Genomic DNA, 14,713 nt, shown 5'->3' with positions numbered 1-14,713 from the left:
CCCCAGTTTCCAGTCCTAGTTCAAAGAATTTTCTCCTTTCAGGTCCTAGGCTTACATTTATTTTTTTTCCGAGGTACCATTCTTTTAAAAACTGGGGACAGTTGGGGGCCAGCCCGGTGGCGTAGTGGTTACATTCACATACTCTGCTTTGCTGGCCCGGGGTTTGCAGGTTCAGATCCTGGGCGCGGACCTATGCACTGCTCATCAAGCCGTGCTGTGGCGGCATCCCATATATAAAATGGAGGAAGATGGGCACAGATGTTAGCTCAGGGCCAGTCTTCTTCAGCAAAAAGAGGAAGATTGGCAACAGATGTTAGCTCATGGTCTATCTCTGTCATCAAAAAATAAATAAATAAATAAAATAAAAACTGGCGACAGTTGACATTCCTGTTTGTGAATGAAAGGCACTCTCTCATCCCATGTGTTTTTCTGAGGATTTCAGTGGAAACTGAAACTTTTCTGTGTATTTCAAAATGATTATAGGTTCATAGGAAGTTGCAAAAATAGCATAGAGAAGTCCCGTGGACCTTTCACCCAGTTTCCACCAGTGGTAACATCTTACAGGATTTCGCCTTGGATATTTCCAAGGATAGCTCTGGCTTTGGCTTAGTGTCCTCATTGTAGTCCTCAGCCTGGGGTGCACTTGTACCGTGGTTTCCCAACCAGAAGACGTGATTAGGTGATGAGGTTCTTGTCCTTGTTTGGCCATTATCTTTTTGATCTGAAGGCAATTAACTCATCTCAGCTTTAATTTCTTTGTAGAATGAGGAAGTCATTCTACAGTTTATGTGATTGGTTAGCTGAAAGCACAGCCACCCGGTTAGAAGACATAATTGAGCAGCCCTTGTCTGAGCAGTGTGCCCTGGTTATTTCCCTCTTTACCTTATATGTAACAAACTGAGAGATTTTAAAACTGAAATACTGTTTAGATTCATTTCTAAGATAAAGTAATAAGAGCAATATAGAGTTGATTAATTTAGAGCTGAAGTTAAATAGAATGCCAGTAATATGGAAAAATACAAAGGCGTGTAAAACTACTTTCCCTTAGAAATAAATTGACACAGAAGTCTAAGGCACCTGCCAATTTTAAATGGAAAAGAATGACTTTAGGAAGTGGATTTAAAATGACTAAAACTAAGATGTTTATTATCACTGGTAATAATTCCCATATAATTGTAATGAAGAGCTTGTTATGCATGAATCTGTTATTTGTAATTTTTATTATGGTCTTCATTAGAAGTTGCATGTCTTTTTTATTTCAGAAGTTAATTATTGGGATGAAGAGCACTGTCAATTTTTGTATTATTGTTTCAGTAGAGCATGGCTGGATATTTGTGATGAATCTGAATAAAACGACCAGATTTATATAAGGAATGTGGATCTATGCTGGATGTTTTACGGACAAACAGAAAAGATTCCAGCCTGGAAACATTATTGAAATTGCATCTAGGAAAAACTTTTGTCTGGGGGATCATATTGTCACTCTGAGAGAACTAAGTTCTCCTCTCTCACCTTCTCATCAGAGTAAATCACTGTACAATTTAGTTAGTTAGTTAGTGAGGAAGATTAACCCTCAGCTAACATCTCTTGCTAATCCTCCTTTTTTTTTGCTGAGGAAGATCAGTCCTGGGCCAACATCTGTGCCCATCTTCCTCTACTTTATATGGGACGCCGCCACAGCATGGCTGCATAAGCGGTGCGTCAGTTCGAGCCTGTGATCCAAAGCCTCGAACCCCGGGCTGCTGAAGCAGAGCATGTGAACCTAACCACAGCACCACCGGGCTGGCCCCGCACTGTACAATTTAAATTCTCCATACCATACAACCTCTTCAGATTTTTATTTCCTTTGGTTTAATTGCAAGGCTGGAATCCTCTGCCTTGCTCATGTGGTTTGTGCTGCACAGGCTTTGGAATTGGTAGCCAATCCCTGCTAAGAGTAATTTTAGAGATGAGTAGCATACGAAAATAGTTCTCGCCAACCTAAGAAAAATGGAAATTGCCAAGAGTTTATTAAAGTAATACAGAAAGGGGCAGTGCTCTCATCCATGATAAGGTCCACCCAACTAATTCATGCTTACAGAAGACTTTTTTTTCTCTTTCCCTTGCTCTATCTGTTCAAATTGCTGATTCTCTCACACCCAATGACTCTTCTCTCAAATGCCCATCTTTGGTATTTCTTCAAAGTTTTGTGCACCGAGGGCGGCCTGAGCCTCTGGATCTTCACTTGGGCATGTTCTTGCCCACCTTGCTTCACCAGGCAACTGAGGAACAGCAGGAGCGCTTCTTCATGCCCGCCTGGAACTTGGAGATCATTGGCACTTATGCCCAGACAGAGATGGGTCATGGTACGGTGCATTCAGTCTACCTTCTGGGTCGGGTGGGGCTCTTTGAGCTTAGCATGTATGGAGAGCCCACCATGTGTTAGCCATGGCATCTCCACATACTATGATCTGTTTAAATGAGATCTTCCTGCAGAGGCCAGGTTTTTCACATATAGAAGCCTTGGCGTAGACATTGCTTTGGTCAGTGGAAATTAAAGTTTATGTTATCACAGAGATATGCTGAATATTTTTTTTCATGGTTCCCCTTCAGAAGGTCAAGACTTACAAGTTGGGCCTTATTTACTAAGTGGTTTTTCAAATTCACTGAAGTTGTATAGAATTTGCGTGCGTGTAGAATCTGAACCCATCTTTTGTTCTTCATTGCTATCTGATTACCTTTACTACTGATACATTAATGAATTTGGACAAATTCCAGAAGAAATACAAATTAATAATATGTGTGCTCTTTGACTTGCTGGAGGGAAATGAGTGGGTTATATAACCACATGTGCAGCATTTTATAGCTTGAAGTTATTTGCATATTGATTCAGTAAAGTTCTGAAGGTAGTTTGGCCAAAGGTTAGAACAGATAAGATAAGCCACACTTCAGGCAGTTGGTTTCAAACTCTGTATCTGCTGCCTTTCTTTTCTCTTTCCATCCCCCACCTACCTTTTCTCCTGAACTGAATTGGGCTAAAGGTGTCGTGGCTGTTCCTGTTACCATCGGGTCTGAATTGGTATCTGCGTTTGCCATTCATTTGTTTCTGGCTTCTCTGTTTCTCCTCAGATGTTTCAGAACAACTAGTCTAGTTTATGTTTGCCGCTTGCTCATTAGTCCTGTGCAACTTCGTCTTAATTTTATAGCTAAAATTAGGCTCTTGGTGCTGACTAGCATTTTACAGGATTTTCACAAGACTCAAGGTAGAATACTACTTGGTTCAGTTGTGCATGTGAAAACATTTTGTTATTATTTATTCTGTTTCCTATGTTACCTCTTGTTCTTCCAAAGCTTCTTCTTTGGTGAAAGGAGTCTAAGTGTCTGGTTCCTTGATTCCCCCTCAGGGGAAGGGTGTGGATCATACATAAGCTGGCCATTTCTGTTCCTCAACTTGGAAGTTTCTCAGTGTTTCAAAGATAAGTGTTTAAAGAGGTCTAGCATCATCAAAGCAGTTTGGTAAAAGATTCGCAGCATTTGCTTCAGGATCAAGAGAATATCACTTAGAACATTTTTCTGTAACTTTAAATTTTGGCACATTTATATTAGGATTTAAAACACGAATCCCTGTCCATCTCTAGTAAATATATGAAACTGGGAACTTTTCCTGATCACACTGAAGAACCAGCCAGAACTAAGTTAAAGCCTGGCATTGGAAATCTGTTGGGTGAGCGTAGACCTTCTTATTGGACCTTTAGAAATCCAAAAAAATCACTGTTCCAGGAACTTCTGGGTTCCTCCTAATAGCTATATCTTTTTAAGTTCTTGTCTTCCATTCCAGCAATCATTCTGAAATAAGGTCTCAGTTTACAAGAACTTTAGCTGGAGTCTCTTCCTGTCACATGTTATATTATTCTTTGTAGTAATACAAAGGTCCAGAATGTTGAATTGGTGTGGTAAACACAATATGTATGAGTTGAAATTGGCATACTCACAACTAAGAGGTGGGTTTAAAAGGACAATTAACTTCTCTGTTAAATTCATATATTTTCAACTTAATAGGAACTGTCTGATTTAAGTATAGGAAATTATGTATCTTGGTTATCAACCGTTTGTGGCTCATCTGCAAATGTTTTGTTGTCATTAGATTTTGTTTTTCTCTGAGCTACTGGAGCTTAAAGGACTGGGTGGAGGTTTTACCCTGCACCTATTTTTTCCCATATTCTCTCTGAAGTGAATGTAATTTATTTCCTTAGGAACTCATCTTCGAGGCTTGGAAACCACAGCCACTTATGACCCTGAAACCCAGGAGTTCATTCTGAACAGTCCTACTGTGACCTCTATCAAGTGGTGGCCTGGTGGACGTAAGTGAATTTTTTATCATTTATTGGATATTTTGAAGATCTATTTTAAGATTGTGTTTAGAATGTAGAGCTTATATGAGAATATCATTTTGAAATATAGAAAAAAATCTGTCAGTCTTAAACTATTCTAAGCTATTTCTGGTTTCTTATGGTACATGTTATAGATATTTATACATTTTACAAAGTGCAGAGAGGACAGCTATCTTACTCAGCTTTTCTTAGTTTTTCATCTAAACATTCCCATGTATTAGCATAGTTTCCATAGTCATCATTTAAACTTAGTATTCCCTGTTTGGTTAGTCATTTCCATATTGTCAAGCATTTGAGTTGTTTCAAATTTTTGTTTTAAATAGCTTTGACATGAAACTTATTTAATATTATCTTCCACTCTGAGTTATTTTCTTAGGATGACTATTTCAGATAGGCGTTAGTGGTGGAAGGATTTTGTTATTCATATTATATATTTCAATATATGACATTAAATTTTGATAAGAAAAAAATCTAGCATGCAAAAAAGATAAATATTTCTGGAGGTACTTACAAAAAGTCTGTTAAAGCAGCTCTATCCCATAGAACTTTTTGCAATGATGGGAATATTTTCTGTCTTTGCTGTTCGGTATGGTAGCCACTAGCTACATAATAGCTATTGAACACTTGAAATGTGACTTATTGATTGGGGAACTGAATCTTTTATTTAATTATAATTAATTTGAATGTAAATAGCCACATGTAGCTACTGGCTACTGTTTTGGAAAGTGCTGCCTTAAGAGAGAAAAAGGAAGTAATTTAAATTAATGTACGTACGGTTATCCTAAAATTTTCTTTATGTAAATGAATGAGAAATAACTAGAAAAGAAAGTAAAGTTTTCTTTTTTTAATGAAAGATTGCTCTCAAATCAACACACTGTACACCTTAAACTTACTCAATGTTATGTCAGTTATATCTCAATAAAAAATTTATAAAGTTTTTATATGTATAGAAAAATGAAGGATTGCTTTGCCAAAATTCAATAAGTTTTAATAACTATCAGCTTAAGTGGATTTCTCTCTGAAAACTTGATTTGGTGCTGTCATAAGACAGACTCTCTGGGCACACTTATTGATAGAGTCTAGCATTATATTTAACATACGCTTTTTCAAACCCCTCTTTTGTTTCTGTCCTTTGAAAATTGAAGGACATTTGCTCACTTCTCTCCTCTTTGATGTTGCAGTTGGAAAGACTTCAAATCACGCGATTGTTCTTGCCCAACTCATCACTAGGGGGAAATGCTATGGATTACATGCCTTCATTGTACCTATTCGTGAAATTGGGACCCATAAGCCTTTGCCAGGTTAGAATTGTTCATCCTATGTTGAGATCAAAAATTAAACTGATCACTTTCTTCTGCAAAAAGTAGAACAAACAACTCAAGAGGTGGGGGAGAGCCAGGAATTGTGAAACAAACATCTTGTGACTTTTCTTTCATCTGTGGTAGGCATTACCGTAGGAGACATTGGCCCCAAATTTGGCTATGATGAGATGGATAATGGCTACCTGAAGATGGACAGTTATCGTATTCCCAGAGAAAACATGCTAATGAAGTACGCCCAGGTATATTTAGAAAGAAAATAGGAGCAGAGGTATCAAACACGGGAGTTTCGATGGCTGTTTATAATCACGGGGTTAGAAAGGTCTGTTTTGGGGGCCGGCCCCATGGCTTAGCGGTTGGGTACACGCACTCCGCTGCTGGCGGCCCGGGTTCGGATCCCGGGCGCGCACTGACTCACCGCTTCTCTGGCCATGCTGAGGCTGTGTCCCACATACAGCAACTAGAAGGCTGTACAACTATGACATACAACTATCTACTGGGGCTTTGGGGGGAAAAAATAAATAAATAAAAAATTTAAAAAAAAAGAAAGGTCTGTTTTTTTAGAAGGTAATAACATATTTTTACTTCTGATGCTTCTTTTATTATGATAGTCAAATCAAAAGCAGTTGGCAGGGGGGCCGGCCCCATGGTGTAGTGATTAAGTTCCAGGCACTCCACTTCGGTGGCCCAGGTTTGTGGATTTGAATCCTGGGTGCAGACCTACACCACTCGTTAGCCATACTGTGGCAGCAACCCACATATAAAGTAGAGGAAGATTGACACAGATGTTAGCTCAGGGGGAATCTTCCTCAGCAAAAAAAAAAAAAAAGCAGTTGGCAGGTGTGAAGAGCATATCCTGGTTTGCTAAACCAGTGGGTCTCAAACCTGGCATGCATTAGAATCACCTGGAGCACTGGTTAAAGTAGGTCAGGGTGGGGACTGAGGTTGTGTATTTCAAACAAGTTCCCAGGTGATGCTGATGCTGATGCTGTCATTTGGGGGGCCACACTTTGTGAATCACTGGCCTGAATTGCCACTTTATTTTAACAAAAGGAAGCATCAGTCCCACGATCTTTTTCCAGGTGAAGCCTGATGGCACATACGTGAAGCCTGTGAGTAACAAGCTGACCTATGGGACCATGGTGTTTGTCAGGTCCTTCCTCGTGGGAGAAGCCGCTCGGTCTCTGTCTAAGGCTTGCACCATTGCCATCCGATACAGCGCTGTGAGGCACCAGTCTGAAATCAAGCCAGGGTGAGGCTGGAGCCTGAGATGGGCTCAGTACTGAAGACCTGGCTCTCACCCCATTCAGATATCAAAGTTCCCCAGTGTAGTGTAGAGCAGACCCATTGGCTATGCAAAATTAGCTAGGACGGCAGTGTACTAGGCCTACAACTTAAAACCTAAACTTCCTTTTCTTAAGTGGAAAGATGAGAATAACCACCTTATTATTTTTAACCGTCTAAGAAAAACTAGTAATATTACTTGAGCTCTAGAAATGAAATGTTCAAAACACTGAAGGCAGGTTGATAATTCTGATTGCTACTAACAACTACAAATTCGATATGGTGAAAGTGACATTCAACTTGACTCCCTGTTGTGTTCATGACCATAGTTTATTCCTGCTACTGCCTTTCACTTGGGCATGACTCCTGATAACCTTTTTACTCTTAAAGAAAGAATAAAGAAATTGATAAGAGCAGACCTTAGACTTCAAATATTTAACTCTCTGCATTGGGTCTTCTCAAATTGTGGTCAGAATATAGTTTATTCAGTCATCTAGTGGGTTAGACCTCTTTTACATTGCCTTCCTCCTGCGAGGTTAACTAACTTTGATTTTGTATATTGCTATGAGATAACAGTTTCCTTAGTCATACTTAGTCAAGGCTAAGATAGATATGAACTTCACAGCTAGGAAATTCTGTCTACCTAAGGCAGTTCAACATGGCGGTTAAGAGCATGGTCTCCTGTAGCCAGATAGCTTAGAGTTACATTGAGAATCTGCCACTTATTAGCTGTGTGACCTGGGGCAGGTTCTTAACCTCTGATTTTCCCCATCTGTAAAATTGGGATACTAATAGCTACCTCACAGGGTCTTTATGAGTATTAAATAAGTTAATATATGAAAGTGTTTAGACTAGAACCTGGAACATAGTAAGTTCTATATATGTGTTTACTTTTTTTTTTTTTCCCCTACATACTTCAGTGAATCAGAACCACAGATTTTGGATTTTCAAACCCAGCAGTATAAACTCTTTCCACTCTTGGCCACTGCCTATGCCTTCCAGTTTGTAGGCGCGTATATAAAGGAGACCTACCTTCGGATTAATGAAGGCATTGGCCAAGGGGACCTGAGTGAACTGCCTGAGGTATGTATTTAGTCTCATTCGCTTGTAGACACCCTTCTCTTTCATATTTGCCTGTTGGACAATGTCCAGAGAAAACTAAACCTTGGGATTTCGTGAAAAGAATCCATATACTCTCAAAAGATACAGAAATTTTTCTGATTGAAAGTGGATCAGATATGAAGACATGTGGGTTTTGTCTTTCAGTTTCAGAAGTACTGTACCATGTCGGTCATTTGTTAATCAAAGGAACGTAAATGGTGACTTTTTGCCAAGTAGAACAGTTCAGAAGGGAATGTTGGAAATGTTATTAGTTCAGGCCACTTAGATGACCATGCTTCTTCAGTTTACATACGTGACAAATGATGTTGAAAGTGACTAGCACTGTTAGGTGAGGATAAGTGTTTCTCTTTGGAACTCGGACTGTCAGCACCACCAGTGTTCTGATGGCCTTGTGCTTTCCCCCTTCAGCTTCACGCCCTCACCGCGGGGCTGAAGGCTTTCACCACCTGGACAAGTAGCGCTGCTATTGAAGCGTGTCGCATGGCGTGTGGCGGGCATGGCTATTCTCATTGCAGTGGTCTTCCAAATATTTACGTCACTTTTACACCAGCCTGCACCTTTGAGGGAGAAAACACTGTCATGATGCTGCAGACGGCTAGGTGAGAGTCTTAATTCATGATTTTTCTTCTCTATTATCAAGAGTGTTCCAGTCCTTTTCATCAGTTCCTCTTCCCATGTTTTCTCTTCACATTATATTTGTGCCTGAAAGATGTAGTTTTGTCTTTCATCCTGAGCCACTGTTTTTATCTTGTGGTCAGACCAGCGAGTATGAAATACCTGTCACATAGCTTGAAGTTGTTTCAAGAGTTTGTTTCTGTTTCACAAAAAGTATAGTTACTGAAAGCATGTGTGCTGGTGATTTTTAGGTTCCTGCTGAAAAGTTACGACCAGGTGCACTCAGGAAAGTTGGTCTGTGGCATGGTGTCCTACTTGAATGACCTGCCCAGTCAGCGCATCCAGCCACAACAGGTAGCAGTCTGGCCGACTGTGGTGGATATCAACAGCCCGGACAGCCTAACAGAAGCGTATAAACTTCGTGCGGCCAGGTGAGCTCACCCTCAAAAGCTAGAATGGGTAGCTGTGGGGGCCTCTGGGGCTAGGGGCCTGATGGAAGAGGAAGAAGGCATGAGTACTATTGATCATTTCCTCCAAGATCCAGTTTTCTTTCATTTTTTAACAGATTAGTAGCAATTGCTGCGAAAAACCTTCAAACTGAAGTGGTTCACAGAAAAAGCAAGGAGGTAGCATGGAACCTAACTTCCGTTGACCTTGTTCGAGCAAGTGAGGTCAGTGATAGTTCTCTCCCCCTCTTCTTTCTCCCGCCCTCCGCTTCCCTTCTCCCCCACTCCCCCTCTTGCTGTCTTAGTGCAGAAACCCTTGTCACTGTGTGTTGAATCTTTTTCAAAGGTTCTCACACTCTGGTGTTTTCTTTTTATCTAGGCACATTGCCACTATGTGGTAGTTAAGCTCTTTACAGAAAAACTCCTCAAGATTCAAGATAAATCTGTCCAAGCTGTCTTAAGGAATTTATGTCTCTTGTATTCTCTGTATGGAATCAGTCAGAATGCAGGGGATTTTCTTCAGGTCAGTATTTTTAAGGTTAAGTCCTGTTTATTTACTTTTGTAGAAAAATAATTGTGGCCTATTTTATATTTGTGTGTATATAAATATCTCTGTCTCTATACAGACATATATATGTTTGTTTGCTTATTTTGTTTCGTTTAGGGGAGCATCATGACCGAGTCTCAGATTACCCAAGTGAACCAGCGTATAAAGGAGTTACTGACTGCCATTCGCCCTGAGGCTGTTGCTTTGGTTGATGCTTTTGATTTTCAGGACGTGACACTCGGCTCTGTGCTTGGCCGCTATGATGGGAATGTGTACGAAAACTTGTTTGAGTGGGCCAAGAAATCCCCACTGAACAAAACAGAGGTAAAAAACGATGCCTTTTCACCTTTTGAAATTCTTCATTTAAATATTAAGGCAGGAAAGATCTCTGAGAGTGATCCATCTGTGGAACCTTTGAAAGCTCTTGTGACCATTTCGGACAATCACCTTATTTGAGCAACAGGTTCAGAAGGGAACTGGGTCGTTCCCACAGTAAGCAGGTTTTTAATTTCCTTGAGTAGTTAATAACTAATTGAAAATTTTCAAACATGTACAAAAATAGAATTCTCTAATGCACCTGCATGTACCCTTTGTCCTGCTTTAACAGCTGTCTACTCACAGCCAGTTGTGGTTCATCTGAACCCCCCCAGCCGCCCCACCCCGGGGATTATTTTGAAACAAATCTAAGGTATCAGATTATTTTATCCATAGATATTTCAATATGTATCTCTAAAAGATAAAGATTCTTTTAAAAAATTAACCACATTCCATTCTCACACCTAATAAATTAATAGTAAATTTTTTAGTATCGTGAACTACCCACTGTTCAGATTTCCCCAATTGACTCAATTTTTTTTCCCTTAAGTTTCTTTGAATTAGAATCCAAATAAGGTCCAGGTAATTTCTCCATTAAAAGTACACTGTTTTACATTACAAGCTCCTTATCAGTAATTTCTTCTCTCTCCCTTCCCTAAAGGTCCATGAATCTTACTACAAGCACCTGAAGCCACTGCAGTCCAAGCTCTGAAGTGTCATGACGAGTGTAATCTGTTCCAGAAAGCAGCTCTGCTCTTCTACTCCCCTTGCTCCTGTCGCTCAAATCTGTGCGGCATCTTTATCGAATTCAGAGAGCTATAGAGCAAATGATAAATTGACCCCTTGCCTCTTTTTATAAATGAAGGAAAAAAAGAACAGATTTCAGAGATTAAATGAAAAAAAAGGTGTGTTTTAAGTGCAATTAACACTGAAAGAGACCTGTTAAGCATTCAGAAAAAGCTTTAAGAAATGTCATATGACTTCCATTTATAATGCTGCTGATCCCAGTAGGCCATGCCTTTTGATAATTAGTAGAATTTAACTACTAAGTAGTTAATTATTTTCACATCTCAGTTCTTAATCACTGGATATATAAGTGTTTTTAAGCAAAGATATTTTTTAAGTGAGGTATAACCCTTCCAGGCTTTCCTGCTAAATGTCCTACCACTCCCACCGTGGGGCCTGCTAAAAAGCAGGACTGAAGAAAAGGGATTGGGGGCAGGAAACTGATTGTGAGTTTGTGCTTGACACACTGACACATTCTCTGCCCGCTTGCCCTCCTTTGCCAATGTATTGCCGTGTATCATTCCTATCTAACTATTCCTGGTGCATTTTCCCAGCACAAGGATTTCTTCAACACAGGCCTACTGCAGGATCATTGTCTCGTGTAATTGGGAATTCATCTCCCGTTCGAGGAATCCCTAAATTGTCTATAGTAGCTCTACAACTGCCTTTGTCGCTAACGTCTTGGGAAGGGGTAGGTGGCAAACTTATCTCTACATGTAACTTTTGGCAGCTGATCGGACCTCAGTCAGTGGTGTTTGCTCTCCTTTCTTCTGAAGAAAGGAGCAAAAAGAGTCACAGTTCTTTCTTAGTAGAGTAAGTGTAGGGAGAGCTCTCGGTTACGGTTATTGTAACTTGGGTGACCATATTAACTGGATTTTCTGAAACAACTCAGATTTCATATATTCTGTCATTTTGGCGTAAGCCATTAAAATGCTTGGAGGGTACAGTATCGGGCGTTAAAAAAATAAAAGCATCACTCAGGTTACCTCTTACACCCAGGAGTAGCACAGAGATATCCTTTGACAAACCATGTTCTGATTTTTGGATGAGAAAATATAATCATTGAAACTATGGCTAAAAGATAAATGGAAGTTCTAAAGAATTGTGTATCTGGGTTTGTTTTCAGTATGTTTCTAGGAGCTTTATCTGAATTGCTAAGTTGTCCTTTCAGCTGAAATCTAATTTATACAATCATTCTATATTTAAAGGTTAACATGAGTTTTTTTCTTGAAATCAATGTAAAACATGTCACTTGATTTTTTTTTTTTTAACCTGTTAACTATTTGTGTCTGTGATATCTGCCTCATGAAACCAGTTGTTCTAGACCCAGTTGTTGAGAAGGTAGTATAATTCAGTGAAAATGTAATTCCTATCTTGAGACCTGCCGTAAACTCTATCCCAGTGGAACCAGTAATATGAGACTTTTAGGTCCAGCAGAAATACTGTCTGTTGACACAAGCCTTAATCTTTCTACCAGGAGAACTAAGTAATAGTTGTGTTAAGACTGAAGTGAAAAGCACTCTTTGTTAATCTCATTTGGGTATATCTTGACAGTAGTTTGGATTCTGGGAAATAACAAAAAGTAAATTTAAATTTCTTAATATTGACCTATTAAATGTAGATTTGTTTCAGAATTAGTGGTTAAATACCTTATCCACAGATGCCTATCTGTGGGTCAGGATCTAAGGGTGTTTGAAATGACACCGTCCCACCTAATCCAGCTGCATAGATCTGAGATCTGTCTTTAGCAGATGTGAACTGGATGTAGACATTACATCAGTCTAGCACCTTGAGTTTTATTTAAAAACTAAATCTGATATTTGATACTATTTTTATTAACATTGGAATATTTTGTCATGAACTTTATTCACTGTAATTAAAGAATAAAGATATAGTAAAACCTCACTAATTTGTGCTATCAAGAGGGAAAGAGTGTACCACACAATTAAACGTGTTTCTTATGAAATTCTTAGGAAGAATTTTAAGATACAGGTTTATTAGGTTTAGGTAACACTAAAAACAAAAGATGAAGGCATGAGAGCTGCCTGAGCAGATGGCTCTTACATTAGCCGTAATCACTGTGGTAGCAGTGTCTGTGCTGGTCGATCTAGGAATACATGTTTGTTTTGTTGGCTACTTGGTAAAGGAAGCAGCAGGTCCAGTTTGCTGTCCCTAAGAAGCCAGACTTTGCCACAGATAAGTTTGGTTCTATTGGGTACTTTTGTAAGCTGTTTTCACAAAAAATACAAAGATAAATTTCAATTTTGTATTTTGGATAAATTTTGGAGAAAACACAGTCTTCTCCAAAATGATGATAAATACTGAGTAGAATAAGATTTTTCTATTAGATGATAATGATATAAGCCTTTTAAGAAAGTACTCTGAACAGTACCCAAAATTGAAAATTTGAGGTTTAATAGAGATGTTTTTGCTATTTGTAATGGATGAAGGTTGATTCTTCCTGAAGTGTTGGGAGCTCTGCTTTGTGCTCTTCTAGAGATACACTGAGGTGTATTTCAGTATTTGGACATTAGTGACCTGAAAACACAGTTGGTCCCAAAGCCTTTGGGGCCCTTCATGTTCTTGTCTTCAGAATGTAGCACTGCTAAGTATCAGCTTATCTTCAGAACATTTGCTTAATTGCAACATTACCTACATTCTCATGCTTTCTAAGAACTCACTGCTTGTAACTTCAGATTACATATACCTGGAGGCATTTTATAGTTCCTAAAGTTAACATGTTAGATCTTAATTCTTGGTTTTCTTCAGTGCAGGGCTTTGGCTAGAGAAATATAACTTCAAATTCATGATTCTAGAGTTCCCTGGGAAACGAAAATTCTTTAGACTGCTGCTGCTCCAAGTCCCTCCTCCCCCTATCTGTGTTCTTTCCATCTGTTTTATTAGGAAGGAAGAGAATTAGATGCAGATGGTCTGTAACACCTGCTAATCTTTATATATGCGGAAGGTATGCCTCGGGTTATAGGTTATCTTCAAGAGTAGCTGCTGCTGTAGCTGGAGAGAGGAGCCGTGCCAGGAAATTGATTGTTCTGCTTGAGACCAAGAGTCTTGGTAATTCTGACTCAGATAAGGCTTTGATCATTTTCATGGAGTAATGTAGAGATCATTTCAGCTAATTGAATATTTACTACTCCATGCTTGGAGGATTAGACCAAGTCACACTGTAAATGACTAAAATGACTTTTCATTTTGAAATAGTGGTGGTGGAGTTTTGCTTTTAGCTATCCACACTTACAAATTTTTCAGTACCTCTTCCTGTGGTCCATGATACTAAACATAGAAAACATAGAAGGAACCTTTGGAGTTAGCAGATGATAGCTGTTGCAGACCTGCAAATTCCTGGATTCCAAGGGGTTTTTATGTTTGACTTTGACTTTTGCCTTAAATTTGTGTGCCATTGATTATCTCGGGAAGATCATGGGAAATTGGGAGTGATTTTACATATTATGAACTAAAGTAAATTGTTTTGTCACAATACTGTTGACTTTCCTAGGTTAGGTATCAAATGTGTGATCTTCAACATAATCAGACTGCTGACTGCTACTTTGTAAACACCATTTTATTTCCAATTGTTGTGGATTCAAGGACGGGACTTAAACATCCTTTGTAATATATAATCACTCTGCTACCTTTTTTCCTTTTACTGTTGTGGTTTGAGTTTGGTTCCTACCTGACAAGATGAATTTCCATGTATTGTTACCCATCCCCGGCCGGACGGGTCGAGGGGGTTGGGAGTACTGAGGAGGTGCGCTGGTCCAGAGCGTGTGAGTCACGGTTGGACGGCAGTGACCCGCCAGCACTGATTGGCCTGCGAGTAAGGCAAACCACTAACTCCCTTTTCCTTTGTAAAACTGGAAAACCCTTAATAAAATCTGTAATTAACACAAAAAA

General features: G+C 39.3%; 1 protein-coding gene across 2 annotated transcripts in view; it reads left to right on the top strand.

Annotated features, from left to right (window-relative positions):
* The window catches only part of ACOX1 (acyl-CoA oxidase 1), a 24,779-nt gene extending 10,066 nt beyond the window's left edge, over window positions 1–14,713 (top strand). The window contains exons 3-14 of one of the 2 annotated variants that reach the window (XM_058561680.1): window positions 2,185–2,345; window positions 4,233–4,340; window positions 5,552–5,671; window positions 5,816–5,931; window positions 6,772–6,941; window positions 7,894–8,056; window positions 8,504–8,694; window positions 8,962–9,141; window positions 9,276–9,381; window positions 9,536–9,679; window positions 9,821–10,027; window positions 10,680–14,713. In XM_058561680.1, coding sequence (XP_058417663.1) covers window positions 2,185–2,345; window positions 4,233–4,340; window positions 5,552–5,671; window positions 5,816–5,931; window positions 6,772–6,941; window positions 7,894–8,056; window positions 8,504–8,694; window positions 8,962–9,141; window positions 9,276–9,381; window positions 9,536–9,679; window positions 9,821–10,027; window positions 10,680–10,730 — 1,717 coding nt within the window. In that variant the 3' untranslated portion in view covers window positions 10,731–14,713. The remainder of the gene's footprint in view (window positions 1–2,184; window positions 2,346–4,232; window positions 4,341–5,551; window positions 5,672–5,815; window positions 5,932–6,771; window positions 6,942–7,893; window positions 8,057–8,503; window positions 8,695–8,961; window positions 9,142–9,275; window positions 9,382–9,535; window positions 9,680–9,820; window positions 10,028–10,679) is intronic. The other variant, XM_058561679.1, reaches the window with a different exon arrangement.

Source organism: Diceros bicornis, chromosome 18 (genome assembly GCF_020826845.1).
Source record: "Diceros bicornis minor isolate mBicDic1 chromosome 18, mDicBic1.mat.cur, whole genome shotgun sequence".
NCBI classification, from domain to species: Eukaryota; Metazoa; Chordata; class Mammalia; order Perissodactyla; family Rhinocerotidae; genus Diceros; species Diceros bicornis.
This window is presented reverse-complemented; position numbering and strand designations above follow the sequence as displayed.